The following is a 19,886-nucleotide window of genomic DNA, read 5'->3' on the forward strand; positions in this document are numbered from 1 at the left end:
ATGTGAGTTGCATGGTTGTATGGGAATGAAGAAAACCATTGTTTAACAAATTGCACCTGTTAGAATTAGTTAGAAATGGGACTATCATTGAGCTGGGGAGGCAAGAGTGCATGATGGGAACTAAACTGTCCTATATCAGTGACTGTTGAAAAATGACTTTAGAGGCAAGAGTCCCAGGAATGTTCTGAGAATACTGAACAAGTTTAAAATCTTGCAGTAATTAGTTTTCCCAGATGTACATCATTCTGTGACATCTATGTGTATAAGTATGAAAATAGTCTGGTGTGATTATTTTTGTACAACTTTTTTGATTTGGTTCACTGAAACAGACAAAAGTTACTTAATAATCAGTTTTCAGCTGCTTTGCATTCATTGATAAGATGTCTAATAGTAGCTAATTAATGTGTTGATTGCCATACAGGTGTTAATGAATGCAATCATGGATATTAACCAGTTTGGCTATATGAATTAGTTCTTTTTTTATATATATCTTCATTACTCAGCTCATCTCGTTTCCTAGTAGATGTCCAAAACTGTCTCTCCCATACTTCATTCCTCTTCTAGATGACAGTGATTTCCTAAAACCATAATTCTATCCCAACAAATAATTTGAACAACCCTTCATATCCCTTTCTGTCATCAAATTATAATCAACATTATATAGGTAGGTCACCTAAGTCAATCATTTTTTTCTCTCCATAACTGATATAAGAATGTACACACATACATAAATGTACCAAATTTGTAACAAAGAGCCCATTCTAACCCTGACTATTTCATAAATAAATGGTACCCATCTCACTTCATTTACCAGCAGCTCATTCTTTCAATCTTTTATTTAGAATTAATTACACACACTACCACTGCTGACAACAAATTAATGGCACACACTGCTGACACTAAATTGTAACTGAAGTATTTATACCACTCCCATACAGAATTTGAAGTATTATATTTAATATTTTACTTCCATCACAAAAATAAAGCAACAAGTTGTTCACTGCCACTTTTTATTATCTTTTTGACAATAGTGGCCATGGTTGAGTACAACTATATGGCAGCAAATTAAGTGGTGGATGGCACATGCTGTTGAAACTAGATGTTGGATGTCTTGCAACTAATCAATTCAGTTTGGTGGATGGATCATTGTACTCAAACTGCAAGTGGAATCTCATGCATAAAATCATTAAAAAGTGTATTAGTAATCCATTGCAGAATTGACCACCAGTCAGTTCAGTGAATGGTAAACTATTAATGCATGTGTGCATCCACAACTGCAGCGTGTACACAGCCAGTAATGTCAGAAAATAATAGAAAGTGGCATGAATAACTTGTTTGTTCAACCAAAGTTAAATTAAAGTGCATATCCCATTTCTCACATGCTGATCCATCCCACTTCTGGCACCCCCAATTGTTTAATGCATGACACATTGCAGTTTGACTACCGTAAATCTTTTCAGTGGAAATACACATACTGGGCATTAGATATAAATTACAGCACACACTTCACTCTGTTGTATGTGCACATCTCACTTGAATGTCCATATGTATAACATAGAGAAGGTCCCAATACTTCTTTCTTAATTTTGGTCAGTTCCTCCAATTGTAAGAAGAGGACCACAAGCCAGAGATGCAAGGGAAGGTCACAGTGCAGAATTTAGTTGTCATGTGACTGGCACAGCCTACCCAGTTACCACCATTTTGTGGATGAAGGATAATGAGTACATCAAACTGGTAAGTAGCAATTAACTATTATTTTTATTGGCAACATGTGATAGTTTGCCATTGATTGTTGGGTCTTCTTGTATTATTGTCATTCATGTCAGCTTTTATATGCCTTGTGTTTTAATAGGAACTTGACAATGTAAAATTAACGTGTGTAGACTAGGTTTCTTTTTATCTTAGTAATATTAACAGTGGTGTGTAGCCTAGGCCTATATTACCTACTAATAAAAAGATAATAGCAGTGATTTATTTCATGGAAGTCATTTTATTTTTTACTAAAATTCCATGAAATTTTAAGATCGCTTTTGTTTGCTTTTTGAAATTTGTATCCATGAAAGCTAATGAGGCAGATTCAAATTTCCCTTGGTATAACAAAACTATTAATCTATGAAACAAAAAATAATTAATAGGAAACAATGATCTCACAGTTGCCTAGCCAGTCATAATTGCAGTCTTGCATGGGGCTCTGCATTGAAAAGCCACTATGGTACATTTTGTTCCCTCCTCCCCCTTTTCAGTTATATGGGTAAGGTCACCTTAAACCGTTCAGCTGTGTGGGTAAGGCCACCCTTCATTGTTCAGCTGTATGGGTAAGGCAACCCTGTGCTGTTCAGTTGTATGGGTAAGGTCATCTTATACTATTCAGCTGTATGGGTAAGGCCACCCTGTATTGTTCAGCATATGGGTAAGGCCACCCAGTGTTGTTCAGCATATGGGTAAGGCCACCCAGTGTTGTTCAGCTGTATGGGTAATGCCACCCTGTGTTCAACTCTGTGGGTAAGGTCACTTATGCTGTTGAGCTATAAGGGTAAGGTGACTTTGTGCTGTTGAGCTATAAGGGTAAGGTGACTTTGTGCTGTTGAGCTATAAGGGTAAGGTCACTTATGCTGTTGAGCTATAAAGGTAAGGTCACTTATGCTGTTGAGCTATAAGGGTAAGGTCACTTATGCTGTTGAGCTATACGGGTAAGGTCACTTTATGCTGTTGAGCTATTGGGTAAGGTCACTTATGCTGTTGAGCTATAAGGGTAAGGTCACTTATGCTGTGGAGCTATAAGGGTAAGGTCACTTTATGCTGTTGAGCTATAGGGTAAGGTCACTTATGCTGTTGAGCTATAAGGGTAAGGTCACTTATGCTGTTGAGATATAAGGATAAGGTCACTTATGCTGTTGAGCTATAAGGGTAAGGTCACTTTATGCTGTTGAGCTATAAGGGTAAGGTCACTTTATGCTGTTCAGCTATAGGGTAAGGTCACTTTATGCTGTTCAGCTATAGGGTAAGGTCACTTATGTTGTTGAACTGAATGGGTAAGGTCACTTTATGCTGTTCAGCTTTATGGATATGGTTACCTTATGCTGTTTGGCTCTATGGATACGGCTGTTTGTTCTGCTACATGGGTAATGTCACCTTATGCTGCTCAGCTGTACAGGTAAGGTCACCTTATGCTGTTCAGCTGTATAAATAAGGTCACCTTCTCTTGTTAACTCTATAGCAAAGGTCACCATAAATGTGTTCAGTTTAAAGCAAGATTATAATTTGATGTGTATGTTGTCTGTGAGGTGAAAAACACATGATAATAAGCATAATGAAAGCATGTGCTTGATGTGGAATTCCATTATTATGGACTTGAATCAGTCAGGAGCAAAACTTGAGTGAAAAATAATTTACCCAATTAATGAAATTCAGCACCATACTTTTATTATGTAAGGGGCTGAGTAATGGTGTTTGATGGTGAGGTATTATTACTGTACATGTTTAATTTAGTTTTATTAGTGAATTTGGAAATGACATCAGTGAAATTGCTGAAAGCATGATTAAAATAATTAACTGACTCCCCTCCACCCATTGTACTCCTTTCCAACCATCCATTCTAAGTAAATTGCAGTACAGTTTTATTTCAGATATTTGTATCATTTAATAAAAGAGGTGATTGAAATTACTAGAAACTTTTTACTTACTGCTTTCTGTATAAAACAATGCTCCTCCCAAATTCTGTATGCATTCAAAATTTGATGCTTTAGAACAAGGGTCTCAAACTCAAACCACCCCGAGGGCCGCATGAGGGCATTTTTGATGGCTCAAGGGCCACACCATCTTTGTTATCTCTGATGACACCTTGTAACGCCAATCATTTTGCTGGTCACAGGATATGGCTTGGCGGGCCGCATCCGGCCCATGGGCTGTGTGTTTGAGACCGCTTGCTTTATAACATAAAGTCTCTTTAGGAACAACGTAAGTTACATATATATATATATATATATATATATATATATATATATACACACACATACATATATATATAAAATTTATTTAAAAAATTTTATCCTCACAAATTCCAGTATTGAAAAACATTAACTACATTATATTTCTACCTTCCTGTTGTTAAATAATTGGTTCTCAGGTATACATTGACTGCATGTTTCATCTTGAACAGTCACTCTTTGGGCACTTTGGCACCAGCAGAATGCAGGTCATCTTGCACATTCAATTTTGCCAATAATAACTAAGTCTGCATATAGTGTTTACACTTTTAACCCCTGAGATGATACAGATACAGAAACACTTCAATGCAGGCTGCCAGTAATTAAAGGCATAATGAGTTGTAATCAACAAGAGGATATACCAATAGATGGTACATGCCTTAAAATATAAAACGACTGTATATCTGTCAAAGATTACAAGCAGTTTTCAACAGATTAGATGAAGTAATACCATACATGCCTGTTTACAACACAGTAAACTTAAATCAACATAGACTTAGATCAACTGTGACATAATGTGCTAGCAGATCAGGGTCTGTGTTAGGCTATTCACTTAAAAGCATAGGATGGTTAATAATCGGATCTGATGGAATTACAGCATTATGGCTTTATTGCGTTATACATTAGCTGATAATGTCCTGCTCTTTAAATAAAATTAACAGGTACTGTTTAGCTCAAAATGATTTGGTTATTACAATATTGTCATTGACATGAAATTCTTTGGCCTGCATGTATCAGAGTGCTTAACTCTATATGCTTCATTTTTCATGTTCTGCTGCTTGGATCTGGTACTTGGATGCAAACGTTATTTCATTTTATGTTTATATTTTCTTTTAAAATTTCCAGGGCTCCCCTCGACACAAAATGAACATGGTGACAGGAATACTTCTAATTAATAATGTAACTCAGGAAGATTTAGGATACTATTCCTGTGTTGCCAACACAACAGGACAAAACCTTGTCATCTCCTCCAAAGCCTTCCTTCATGTTAAAAGTAAGTATGTCTCCAGTATTATCTTTGTCTTATAAAAAATGTATTGTGACTGTTCTTTGTAGACAGTTCAGGACAATACTTGAAGACATCACTGGCATCATCATAATTATCCAACAAAAAGTTGTATATAATACTTAGGTTTGATGTTGCTATGGTAGAGGTAATTATTCCACCAGTGACACCATAGTGAGATATACCACTGACACCATTGTGAGATATAGGATAGATACATAACTGTCTCACTAGTGACACCATAGTGAGATAAAAAAAAAAATATTGTACATTGTACCACCAGTGACACCTTTGAGAGATATAGGATAGGTATAACCTTTAAGGTGTGCTGACCTCATCTTCAACATTGGGATTTTGTGATACAGATTTGAAACATATATATGAACTAGAAAACTTGCTATGGTCTCAGTGACAATAAAAGTGGCATTTTCCATTATAGTAATATCACCTCATGGACTACTTTTTTCCCTCAGTGGCACTAAAAGTTTGCCTCAGTGACAATTAAATTTTTGCCTCGGTGACAATAAAGGTTTGCCTCATTGGCAATAAAAGTTTGCCTCAGTGACAGTATAGGTTTGCCTCATTGGCAATACTAGTTTTCCTCAGTGGCAGTAAAAGTTTACCTCAGTGACAATAAAAGTTGCATTACTATTATTGTAACATCACCTCTAGGACTAACTCCCCCCATTCTAGATATATATCTGTCTTTGGCTAAGATATCTTTTCATATTTCATTAATTTTATTCTTCTTCCCTCTCATCTGCTCTCAGTATGAACTTGATGAACAAACCATAAACAAAATGTGTCTGGTTTTATCAGAGTGAGTGCTTGTCAGTCAAAAGAGGTGTAAAAACAAAGTGAAAAGTCCAAATTATTACAGACAGAACATATAATGCCCTTTATCTGAATGATATTCCTTCAGTGTCAAAATACATCATACACTCCAGTTGATTAATATAATGCATTTTGATTATTAGGCAAAACACTCATCATACTCACTTCTGTGTATGACAGATAGGGTATGGATGAGACTGGGCAATTAGAACACACATAGTACTTCTATGTATGACAAATAGGGTATAGATGAAACTGGGCAATTAGCACACACATCATACCCACTTATGTGTATGACAAATAGGGTATAGATGAGACTGGGCAATTAGAACACACATCATACTCACTTATGTGTATGACAAATAGGGTATGGATGTGACTGGGCAATTAGAACACACTTCATACTCATTTATGTGTATGACAAATAGGGCATGGATGAGACTGGGCAATTAGAACACACTTCATACTCACTTCTGTGCATGACAAATAGGGTATAGATGAAACTGGGCAATTAGAACACTCATCATACTTCTGTCTATGACAGATAGGGTATGGATGAGACTGGGCAATTAGAACACTTATCATACTTCTGTGTATGAAAAATAGGGTATAGATGAGACTGAGCAATTAGAATATTTATCATACTCACTGCTGTCTATGACAAATAGGGTATGGATGAGACTAGGCAATTAGAACACTCATCATACTCACTTCTTTGTATAAAAGTAGTTGACAAATAGGGTATAGATGAGACTGGGCAATTAGAACACACTTCATACTCCTGAGCATGAAAACGGTTGACCACATTGAGACAGAATCTGCAAAATAAGCAACTTGATATTTTCCAACATGTGCATATACTCTTTTTTCAAACCTCTACAATTTGAGCATAAAGATTTATGATGATTATGGTATGACAATTCGTTTTTCTGGTAGCTTCTTTTTTTTGAAAACTACATTGGTGGAAAAATGATGAAAAATGGTGATTTTCATTGTAATTTTAACTTATTTGTGGTCTGCAATTTAGGGGAGAGTATAGTTGATAATGTGTACATGGTTTGTACTTTTATTTGCAATACAACTATGCCAAATTATGTCATAGTTCTTTTTTTCTGAACTTGCAGAACAATTGAAGTTTAATCCATTACCTAAAAATGCCTTCATTGAGCTGAACTCCGATGCAGAAATCCCATGTTATGCTGAGGCCGAGTTTCGTCCTAATGTATATTGGAGAAAGGGTGGAGCAGCAAATTTTGACAGCAGTATAGTTGCCCGACAAAATATGCTGTATTTTAGACATATTCAGAGATCAGATGCCGGGTTGTATACGTGCTATGCCAACAGCCCAGGGGAAGAAGAAATCAATGTGACGATCTATGTGGATGTTGTTGGTAAGGAAATACAAAATTGAAACTTTCCCTATGTTAAATTTAAATTCAGAGAAAGGAACTGGAGGAGAATACTTATATGTCATAAAGAATACTGGCCGAAGACCATTTCTTACCATGTACTAATTAATATTTGATGTTATAATGAATACTGGCCAAAGGCCAGTTCTCACCATGTACTAATCAATATTTTGTGTCTAAATGAATACTGGCCAAAGACCAGTTCTCACCATGTACTAATTAATGCTTAAATGTCATAATGAATACTGGCCAAAAACCATTTCTCACCATGTACTAATTAATACTTAAATGTCGTAATGAATACTGGCCAAAAACCATTTCTCACGATGTACTAATTAATATTTTATGTCATAATGAATACTGGCAAAAAAAACATTTCTCACCATGTACTAATTAATACTTAAATGTTATAATGAATACTGGCAAAACACCATTTCTCACCATGTACTAATTAATACTTAAATGTTAGAATGAATACTGGCAAAAAAAACCATTTCTCAACATGTACTAATTAATACTTAAATGTTAGAATGAATACTGGCAAAAAAAACCATTTCTCAACATGTACTAATTAATACTTAAATGTTATAATGAATACTGGCAAGAAACCATTTCTCACCATGTACTAATTAATACTTAAATGTCATGAAGAATACTGGCCAAAGAACAGTTCTCACCATGTACTAATTGTTGCCTTAAAGCAGATATGATGCTAAAATCTTGCAAATGGTTGCAGATTGTTTGCAAAATAAGTAAACATTTGAGTCTGTATGAAATATTAGTAGCTCAGTGGCATCAGTTGGTTCATAGTGAGAACTGCTACTTTCCCTGTTCTTCTAGTTACAATATACTCTAAAATAGGAAGTAATGGTAATTATTAACATACTGAAAAACTTTGAAAGTTTTTAAAGGTGTAAAAATATTCTGACATGAAAATGACTGATAAAATTCTTTCTGAAGTTGTTAATTTTCTGATTGGGTAGAATGGTATTTTCATTAAATGCTTGGGATATAGGATGTTTTTCATTAATGTTTAATCTTCATTTTAAAAAATGGAATTTCAGTGTTTGAATTTTAATACAGTGAATTCACTCATTGTTATAGGGTAGCAATTTTCATGGATTTCATGATTATTTCAACATAAATTTAAAGAACTAATGACAAATGATCTTTGTACAGAAACAATACGACATGAATTTAAAGAACCAATGAACAATGATCTTTGTACAGAAACAACATGACATAAATATAAAGAACCAATGAACAGAGATCTTTTTGCAGAAACAGTATGACATAAATTTAAAGAAGCAATGAACAATGATCTTTGTACAGAAACAACACGACATAAATTTAAAGAACCAATGAACAGAGATCTTTTTGCAGAAACAATACGACATAAATTTAAAGAACTAATGATCTTTGTACAGAAACAATACAATATAAATTTAAAGAACCATTGGTCTTTGTACAGAAACAATAGAACATAAATTTAAAGAACCAATGAACAGATATCTTTGCACAGAAACAATACGACATAAATTTAAAGAACCAGTGAACAATGATCTTTGTACAGAAACAGTACAACATAAATTTAAAGAACCAATGAACAGAGATCTTTGTACAGAAACAATACGACATAAATTTAAAGAACCAATGAACAATGATCTTTCTGCAGAAACAATATGACATAAATTTAAAGAACCAGTGAACAAAGATTTTTCTTCAAAACAACAAGATATGTTCCCAAATGTGTGAATTTAAGTACCAATTTTTGTCAAGACCACCTTGGCAGAAGCTCTTTTATAGCAATCACATTCATGTCCATGACTGTCTGTCTGTCTGGTTGCCATTAGATTAGATTCGCTTCATTGTTAGTGTTTTACAGAGCCTTTTATAGCTGAAAGTCATCATTGAAGCTCTGGGCTGGTTTTACATGCAGGCTATTACCTGCTGTCACCAGAACCATGAAAATTGATACTCAAAGTAATAAGCATTTCACAGGAGCCTTAACTTTTCAAAGGACACTCATGCACTGCATGTGATGATCATGTCCAAATGTGCCTGTGATGATCATATCTCAATGTGCTCTTGAGATGCTATGGTAAGTACCTGTGATGATCATGTCTGAATATGCATTTGGGAAGTTATTTTGAAAAACAAAGGATTTAGGATCTGTATTAAACTCGTTTGAATATTTCATAATCTGGTATTATATAGATTTAGAAAATCTGGTATTATATAATGATAAAAAAAATCTAATGTTATATTCTGATAGATTATCTGGTATTATATACTAATAGATAATCTGTTATTATATACTGATAGATAATCTGGTATTATATACTGATAAAACAATCAGGTATTATATACTAATAGATAATCTGGTGTTGTATACTGTTAGATAATCTGGTATTATATACTGATATAACAATCTGGTATTATATACTGATAGATAATTATATACTGATAGATAATCTGGTATTATATACTGATATAACAATCTGGTATTATATACTGATAGATAATTATATACTGATAGATAATCTGGTATTATATACTGATATAACAATCTGGTATTATATACTGATAGATAATCTGGTATTATATCCTGATAGATAATCTGGTATTATATACTAATATATAATCTGGTATTATGTACTAATAAATAATCTGGTATTATACACTGATATTATACACTGATAGAGAATCTGGTATTATATACTGAGAGATAATCTGGTATTATATGCTAATAGATAATCTAGTATTATATACTGATAATCTTTTATTGTGTACTGATACATAATCTGGCATAATATATTGATAGATAATCTGGTATTATATAATGATAAAACAATCTGGTATTATAAACATAGTAAATCTGGTTTTGTATACTGATAGAAAAATTGGTATTATATACTGATTAATTTTGCTGCACTCAATAATTTCATTTTTCTCCTGCAATAAAGGCTGACATATCTGCAGGTGCTAAGTTTTGAAATTGTATGGCTTCAAATTCTTGTAATTTAGAAATGGAAAACACCATCAGAAGGCTGCAAATGGTGTGAATTTGGGAACCTTATGAAATAGCTTTGATTAAGATTGTTCTTCCATCTGCCATATTCATTGGGAATTTTGATGTTCTTGCATGACTTAAAGCGTGCCTACATAGCACAAAAGATGCCCACATAGCTCGTGTAACACATGCATATAAACCAAATTTCAATTAAAAACAAATGATTAGGTGATGCCCACTTAATTCATGTAACACGTGTATAAACCAAAAATCAATTACAAACAAATCATTAGGTGATGCCCACTTAATTCATGTAACACGTGTACAAACCAAAAATCAGTTACAAACAAGTAATTAGGTGATAATGAGTAGAACCAGACTCTAGGGAAGTATTGACAAGAGCAGTTAAAGCATTCATTAAATTAGACCAAAGTAAGAAAAGCTGGAGTTTAGATTTTACCAGATGTTTATATATTTCTTTGTTTATTTCATGCACAGAACTTCAAATACTGTGCATATTGTGCCAGTAGATCATGGTCGGTGTAGTTAGCCTACTATTGAATGTAAACAGCATTGTTTGGGTCAGTGTAGTTATCCTACTATTGAATGTAAAATGCATTGTCTGGGTCAGTGTAGTTAGCTTACTATTGAGTGCAAAATGCATTGTCTGGGTCAGTGTAGTTATCCTACTATTGAATGTAAAATGCATTGTTAGGATCAGTGTAGTTATCCTACTATTGAATGTAAACAGCATTGTCTGGGTCAGTGTAGTTAGCCTACTATTGAATGTAAACAGGATTGTCTGGTTCAGTGTAGTTAGCCTACTATTGAATGTAAACAGCATTGTCTGGGTCAGTGTAGTTAGCCTACTATTGAATGTAAACAGCATTGTCTGGGTCAGTGTACTTAGCCTACTATTGAATGTAAACAGCATTGTCTGGGTCAGTGTACTTAGCCTACTATTGAATGTAAACAGCATTGTCTGGATCAGTGTAGTTAGCCTACTATTGAATGTAAACAGCATGGACCCAGATCTGCTGCTGCACTGTGGATGAGCAGATCTAGCCTGAAAATATTACAACTCTTGCTTTTGATTGGCTGATAATGGAAAGTCATGCTGAGACTCCAGTTTAGAGTTTTAAGACCAAACCATGTAGTCACAAAATTGTCTGAGCACAAAAACTGACTTAAATCTCCAAAATTAAAAAGGATTTATAGTCTTTCAGTCTAATTTGAAATTTGGCATGTATATAAAGATACCCTCAATCAGCTAAACCTAACATTTTCAAGATTCTAACCTCTCTTGGGGTGAAGTTACAAAGGATAAGAATGTTTTAAATTTGAGAATGCACTTAAATTTTGTGCTTTGATGGTTTATTGTTACAAGGTCAGGGTCTGTGCTGGTAATAGTTGGAGGTGAATATTAAATAGATGAATCTGGATCTATAATTAGCTGTTTGTGGTGCATATTATAGGGGTGAATCTGGATCTATAATTAGCAGTGGGGGGTGCATATTATTGGGGTGAATCTGGATCTATAATTAGCAGTGGGGTGTGTGCATATTATAGGGGTGAATCTGGATCCATAATTAGCAGTGGTGGGTGTGCATATTATAGGGGTGAATCTGGATCTATAATTAGCAGTGGTGGGCGTGCATATTATAGGGGTGGATCTGGATCTATAATTAGCAGTGGTGAGTGTGCATATTATAAGGGTGGATCTGGATCTATAATTAGCAGTGTTGGGTGTGCATATTATAGGGGTGAATCTAGATCTATAATTAGCAGTGGGGGGTGCATATTATAAGGGTGAATCTGGATCTATAATTAGCAGTGTTGGGCGTGCATATTATAGGGGTGAATCTGGATCTATAATTAGCAGTGGGGGTGCATATTATAGGGGTGAATCTGGATCTATAATTAGCAGTGTGGGTGTGCATATTATAGGGGTGAATCAGGATCTATAATTAGCAGTGGGGGGTGCATATTATAGGGGTGAGTCTGGATCTGTACTACTAGCAAAATCTTACAAGAGTGAATATGGATTTATGCTATTAGCAATTGGAGGTGCATATTACAAGGGTGAATCTGTACTGTTTTGTGCATTTATAACTTTGATGTTTTTTGTTCTTAAAATTGGTTGTGTGGTCCCAAATGTGTGTGTGTGTGTGTGTGTGTGTGTGTGTGTGTGAATACTGTAGTCCAGAGTCGCTAAAACATTTACAAATTGCATACATTTTTGAACGACACACTTAAGCATTGATCTTGATTGGCCAGGGTGAATATTGAATCTGTAATCCTTGGATTATGAGTGCGAAACTCAACCAACTGAACTATTGTTGCTCCCCACACGAGTACATTGAAGATTCTAATTATTCACTCAGGGTCCAATGTCATGGTCAAGGATCATATGTTACTAAAGATTTTTGAAGGCATTTTCCAGTTTATTTTGTTGATGGTATAAGAAAATATAAAATGACATTGTCAAAGAAAACACACTGAGAGTTTCTTTATGGAAATGTTGACCTTTTCTTTTGCAGAACCACCTTCTTTCCAGATAAAACCACTGAACACAACAGTTTATGAGGGACAGACGGTAATGCTCCATTGTTTGGCACTTGGAGACCCCAAACCTTCAATTATCTGGGACAAGAATTATTTTGCTGATGGCTGGGATCATTCAAGATTCAAGGTTGAATATCTGTCATGCTTTTTATAATGTTTTTTGAAGATTAAAAAAAATTGAATTTACAAAAGGCATCTAGTGCTGAAATTAAGTTTGCAGGGTCATTAACTTGTTGGATCTAAACTGTGCTGTGCTTTTTTTTTTGGCTCCATCAATTACAATTTGTATAGTGTTATTGAGTTTAAAATAAGTAAGAAATGAATATTTATTTTCAGCTGAACATTTGTAATAGATTTGGAGCAGAATTACAAAATAAACTTTTCGTTAAGGTACAATGCACAGTTAAAAGTACATTCCTCTTTAATCTAATAAGTATTAAGGATAATCCATTGCATAGGTCTGTAATGTAATCTAGTGAATATTAAGGATAATCCATTTGCATATGTCTGTAATGTGATAAAATGAATATTAAGGATAATCCATTTGCATAGGTCTGTAATGTAATAAAATGAATATTAAGGATAATCCATTTGCATATATCTGTAATGTAATTTAATGAATATTAAGGATAATCCATTTGCATAGGTCTGTAATAAAATAAAATGAATATTAAGGATAATCCATTTGCATAGGTCTGTAATGTAATAAAATGAATATTAAGGATTATCCATTTGCATAGGTTTGTAATGTAATAAAATGAATATTAAGGATTATCCATTTGCATAGGTAGGTCAGTTCAACATTTTTCACTAAAAGACTAGTAATGACATTTAGGTGGTCTGAAAAGTAAAAATGGTGCCGATCTGACATGCATTTTGAATGAAGGGTTTTCACTAAAAGATATTTTTGGTATGTAGTTGGTTCTGAACAAAAATGGTGCAGATTTAACTACTCAGTATGACCATTATGGTGCTTGACTCAATATGACCATTATGGTGCTTATAATGAAAATCTTGTTATTGTTACTATTTCATGGAGTTTTCACTCTAACTCCTTGAATGGATGGTAGTATTGGCATGGGGTTTTCACTGTAACTCCTTGAATGGATGGTAGTATTGGCATGGGGTTTTCACTGTAACTCCTTGAATGGATGGTAGTATTGGCATGGGGTTTTCACTGTAACTCCTTGAATGGATGGTAGTATTGGCATGGGGTTTTTACTGAAAGACTTGATTGAATGGTTGTATTGGCATGGGGTTTTCACTGAAAGACTTGATTGAATGGTTGTATTGGCATGGGGTTTTCACTGAGACACTTGAACTGATGGTAGTATTGACATGGGGGTTTTCACTCTAACTCCTTGAATGGATGGTAATGTTTTCACTATAAAAAAAACTTGAACGGAAGGATTGTATTAACATCGGGTTTTCACCCCAACTCCTTGAATGGATGATAATATTGACATGGAGTTTTCACTGAAACACTTGAATGGATGGCAGACCAGTCAACTCTTATGATTTTGCCATAAGTCTTACAAAAATTACCCTTAAAATACGGACTTACAGCATACTAGCAAAAACTACAGAAACATGATCGTTGCAGAAAAATCAGGATAATTGGTTCATCTGTGTTTTATTTGGATCTGGGTTTCATTTTAGAATTAGTGAAATTAGTTAGGGAACCAGACTAACTTTACTCCAGCACCACAGATGCTTTAAACTGCACCTATTTGTTCATGTGAAGTGTCTGCATGATCAAACTGTTGATTACAGAATTTTTTTAAATGGCATCAAGAAAGTGGTGCATGTTTAAGATGCAAGGGAAAATAGGCTTATAGAAAAGTGTTAATGATCAACACAGAAGAATAAAACAGAGTATTCAGGTTCTTGTGAATACAAGCTGGGAAGGACACAATTACATTTATTGGACATTACCTGCCAATTTGGGTATGTCTCGTGGCGGGAGATATGATTGCCATCGTCATGTGAAATGGAAAAGAATTTCCAAGAATTATGTCGGGTTGAGAGATAGCAACAATTCATTGAGCTGCATAGGGTATGGAACTAGAGTTTGTGCAACTGTACTAGTGGTAAATAAAGTCTACGCGTACTTTACAAACTTTTCAGTTGAACATAATGTTTATTGTCGATGCGTCAAACTTTTAATTATATTTTCCAGCTTTTCAATAGCAGTTATTGATATTTTGTTACACCTTACTGAAAACTGGTCAATCTTATGGGAGAAAAATCAACTGCCTTACTGAGACGGACTCGTCAGGGTTGGCAGGTCTAAGATGGTAGTATTGACAAGGGGTTTTCACTCCAACTTCTTGAATGGATGATAATGTTGACATGGGGTTTTCACTCCAACTCCATGTATGTATGGTTGTATAAAAATTTGGTTTTCACTCCAACTCCTTGAATGGATGGTAATATTGACAAGGGGTTTTCACTCAAACGCTTCTTGAACGGATGGTAGTACAGGTAAACCATCAATTTTCTGGCAATGAATGGCCTGGCACTTCTTTTAGTACAGAAGGAATTACAAGAGGGCACTTGAAAAACCTGACATTGCCAAATTAGTTTACTGGGCGCACACTCACTTGGATTGTTTACACTGCAGTTGTTGGTGGTGATACTTGTATTTTCTGAGCTTATTATACCCATTTAACCCTAGCTATAGCTTCAAAGAAAGATGCAAATGTTATTGTTGGTGTCAAACATCAGTCAATGTCAATACAAGATAAAGTAGAACTGTTGAAAATACTGGACCATGGTGCTTCCGTGCAAAAGCTGTGTGACACATGGTATTGGTTCATCAACTGTTTACGATATAAAGAAACAGAGGGACAAAATATTGAAGTTCTATTCAGACAGTGATTCCAAGAAGCAAATGAACATTAGAAAAACTATGAAAGATGGCAAGAGTACTGAGCATGAACAGGTGATGATGGAGTGGTGTTGACAATGTCAGAGTGATGGATTGGACTTGTTGGGCAGGATGATAATGGACCAGGCTCAGTTGTTTCATAAAGAACTTAAATTAGAACAAGAAGCGTCATGGAATTTCCATGCATAAAGTGTATGGAGAAAAACAGTCCGCAGACTTTGGAATGTGGGAAGTTATCAAGAATATCGTACATGATTATATATGACATGGTTTCAGTATTCAGCAATTGAAGAGATCAAGGAGAGAAGAAACAAACTTAGAGCATCTGTCATTTCTTGTGTATTAAAGTTACTCGGAATGGACCTAATGGTATATTTGTTTTCTGTAACAAAAGAAAAATAATTGCATTTTTTCTTTTTACCTACAGTTCCTTCCAAATGGCACAATGCTAATAGCCAAAGTGTATATGATGGACAGAGGAAGATATGGGTGTACAGCAAATAATAGTGCTGGATCTATACGAGCTATGGCCTACCTTCAGGTCACAAGTAAGTAGTGTTGGTAGAATTTAAGAGCCTCTCGTCTTTTTTTATATCCCTATTTTATTGTGTATTTTTCAGTTTATTGATATTTTCCTAATAAGCCATCTGACTTTCCATACTGGATGGCACCCAATTACTTATGAGATGAACATAGGACATTTTAAACCTTAAGAGTCAATACAGTACTCCATGTGAGAAAAAGATGCTGTGGATTTTAAAAGCACAGGATACAGTCTTGCCCATAAAATGACAACATATAAGTACAACGATGTAGTGAGGTATTATATCTGTATTGGTATTATCATCAATTTAAATTTATTTTTTTTAACAAGTATTACAGCCATTTTACTCTACTGAAACTTTGGTATGGTGTTTCTCTGTGCCTACATTTGTACCAAAATATGTATATGTCTTGTCATTTCCTGTCTGGAAGCCGCAAACAGTGCTGTCATGTTCACTGGTGTAATACAGCCTCTGTGTTCTGCACAACTCTTGTTCTTCAACCTAAACTCTTTTGATATAACTAAAAAGTTTGCTTGATTTCCTTTGAGGACAACAACTTTTATATATAGTTTATTGATTGGCAGTATCTGTCATTACTTTGGCAATTAATATGTTTTATACATTACAAGGGCCGTATTAAAACTGTTTATTAAAGACGAATTATCACATTATTATTCAGTTGTATACCGTAATTCTTGTTTTATTGATGGAGGAGTAAGATACAGAAACTGTACTTATATGTGTATGTATATCATCGTGCAAAATAATACTACAGGATTATTTTTTTTTTTAAGTGTACTAATATTCAAAATTTCATTGATACTGCTAAAATAAAATGGCAGCCAGTTCAGTTTAAAATCAAAAATGTATTATTCATTAACATAACTTGTAATTGTATTTCACAAACAAGAGTCACTGCAAAGTTGAAAGTTCATATTCATTTTCTGTACCATTTTAACTCACTTATAAGTATAGTCAAACTGCAAAGAACAAAGATCCAGATCTCCCATAGCATAATGCCCTTGGTTACTAGAACAAACTACACAGACCCAGATCTGCTGGAAGATGTTGCAATGGCATATCTGGGTTTGTGCAGTTTGCAGTTGGACTTGTCTTATAAGCAAGTACATAGAACATCTGAGGCATCATCAGATATAGGTACCAGTTTCCATCTGAGGAACCAACTTTCTCTTTTGATTTCATATATCCCTCTGTCATTATCTGTAGGAAGCCTGCATGGTAAGACTGTTCTGAATATTGAAAAACATTGTTCAGAATATTTCTGGATTATTCATTGAGTCATTGAATATGACCTTTTCCAGTTGTCAATAATAGCCTGGGTCCCTTTACCATTTGTTCACATTGGTAGTGAAATCAAAGTTTGTGGACAGTGCACCTGACTAGTTCCATGTGCATGAAGATGGTTTTCACAGTAATCATGAGTAGATGAGTGGTTGGACACATGCAAATTTGCACCATGGGCATTTGGTGACCCTCCCTGATCAAGTGCAAGATGTTGGCAGGTATTCAGTAAGCACAATAACCAGTGCAATTAAAGGAATGGCAACTCACTGCCATGTCTTAAAAGTTGCAACAGTTACAGCAGTTGCTTTCACTGCCCCAGCAGTTTGTGACTGATAGTATGGGGGATAGTAGAATAGTGTTCGTTTGAAGCCTTGTTGTATGTATCTTAGTATATATCTTGGGATGTGAGAAGATTTTGGCTTAAACAGATTTTTTCTCTAAATGCCTGTGGCATACTGTATGTTTATTGTTATTCAGAATCATTTGTGTTTCTAAATAAGGCACATTCTACATTTAGCACTTCTAGCCTTAGACTTGTTTGTTATTCACATAATTTTTTAAACAATAAAAGCTAGAGTATAGTTGTGTCAGTCTACTGTTGAATCTTAGCATCTGCATCTGTAAAATTTTACAGATCAAGGATATGACAAAAATTATTGGCCATCTTCAATGGCCCAACGACCAGTTTCCACTCATTCCATACTACTGGACATATTTCTATTAGAAGTGATACTTCTGTGCAGATAGTTCCTTCTCATTGGACATGGACATCAATAACGATAAGTCAATAAAATGTTTTTGCCTGAAAATAGGTTTATGCTTCAGCGTATGTTTGCACTGCATGGAAGATGAGATGGAATTGAGTGCAAAGAAATTATTCAAATTAAGATTGTAATGCAGTGTCTTTTGTACACTTGACCTAAGTGTTGACAAAGCAATGTCCACAATGAAATTTAAGTTTTATAATTTCATTTTTTTTGTGCCCATTTCCAGCTCTGAACAATGGAATCTTCTGTATGTAGGTCAGCATGGGTCTGATTATCTTGCAGAAAAATGCATTTTGAAGTAGTTCACAGTGATGCACAGTTCATATATAGATGCATTTGCCAAACATAGGTTGAAGAAGAACTCTTCCAGATTTGATATTTGGGGGTTGGGGGATCGGAATGCATAATAATTTTGTTTTAATCTCTGCAGAGAAATTAGGTCACTGTGATCTTCCTTTCATTCAGGATTGACATTCTTGGAATGTATTTGGCTAAAACATTTGCAAGTAAGCTAGTTTGGTTTGTTTTAACCATTCAGTATTATCATTTGTAAACTTCCTATACAATTGGCATAGTTAATGTGAATGTACAGTCTTATAATAATAAAGCATTATTTCAAAATGTTGTCTTAGTTTTGCTTCACCCCATTTATCAGATCTAGCTATTAACTTTTTTGTATCTGTTATACATTTGTCATACCTGTTGTATTTTCTTTTAATTTCATACAAAAATGTCAGAATTTCTTAATGCCTTGCAAATTGAGTTGACTTTCTCATCTGTAAACTTGAGAAACGAATCTTCACCATTAATTTTCTTATTTCAATTTTCCAAAACTTCTTTTCCTTTGTCAAGATTTGTGAAAGTTTTTGAGATAGCTTAAATATTTATTTTTCATATTATTTTTTTAACAATTTACTAACATAAAAAAATATCGAGTTTAAATGAAAGACGTAAGTGCAGTGTCTTTTTCAGATTTTTTTCTCTCTCTTCATTAATATATGTCATTAAAAAGTATAATTTTGCACTAGTTATTACACATTACATAAAATAATGTTTCATTTTATGTCTGATAGATGCTGTTCTCCTGCATATTCCTCCCATGACAAGGTGGTGTGACCCATTGTGTACAGTTTGGTCCATGTTCTATTGGTGTGACCCATTGTGTACAATTTGGTCCATGTTCTATTGGTATGACCCATAGTGTACAATTTGGTCCATGTTCTATTGGTATGATCCTTAATATACAATTTGGTCCATGTTCTGTTGGTATGATCCATAGTGTACAATTTGGTCCATGTTCTATTGGTATGCCCCATATTGGTATGTTCTATGGGTATGATCCATATTGTACCATTTGGTCCATGTTCTATTGGTATGACCCATATTGGTATGTTCTATGGGTATGATCCATATTGTACCATTTGGTCCATGTTCTATTGGTATGACCCATAGTGTACAATTTGGTCCATGTTCTATTGGTATGACCCATATTGGTATGTTCTATGGGTATGATCCATATTGTACCATTTGGTCCATGTTCTGTTGGTATGATCCATAGTGTACCAT

General features: G+C 34.5%; 1 protein-coding gene across 1 annotated transcript in view; it reads left to right on the forward strand.

Annotated features, from left to right (window-relative positions):
* Positions 1 to 19,886, forward strand: part of LOC149808489 (inactive tyrosine-protein kinase 7-like) — a 168,285-nt gene that overhangs the window by 131,696 nt on the left and 16,703 nt on the right. The window contains exons 9-13 of the mRNA XM_089978075.1: positions 1,595 to 1,734; positions 4,833 to 4,980; positions 6,951 to 7,217; positions 12,789 to 12,940; positions 16,131 to 16,251. Coding sequence (XP_089834201.1) covers positions 1,595 to 1,734; positions 4,833 to 4,980; positions 6,951 to 7,217; positions 12,789 to 12,940; positions 16,131 to 16,251 — 828 coding nt within the window. The remainder of the gene's footprint in view (positions 1 to 1,594; positions 1,735 to 4,832; positions 4,981 to 6,950; positions 7,218 to 12,788; positions 12,941 to 16,130; positions 16,252 to 19,886) is intronic.

Source organism: Sinohyriopsis cumingii, chromosome 1 (assembly GCF_028554795.1).
Source record: "Sinohyriopsis cumingii isolate HCF-2022 chromosome 1, ASM2855479v2, whole genome shotgun sequence".
Lineage (NCBI taxonomy): Eukaryota > Metazoa > Mollusca > Bivalvia > Unionida > Unionidae > Sinohyriopsis > Sinohyriopsis cumingii.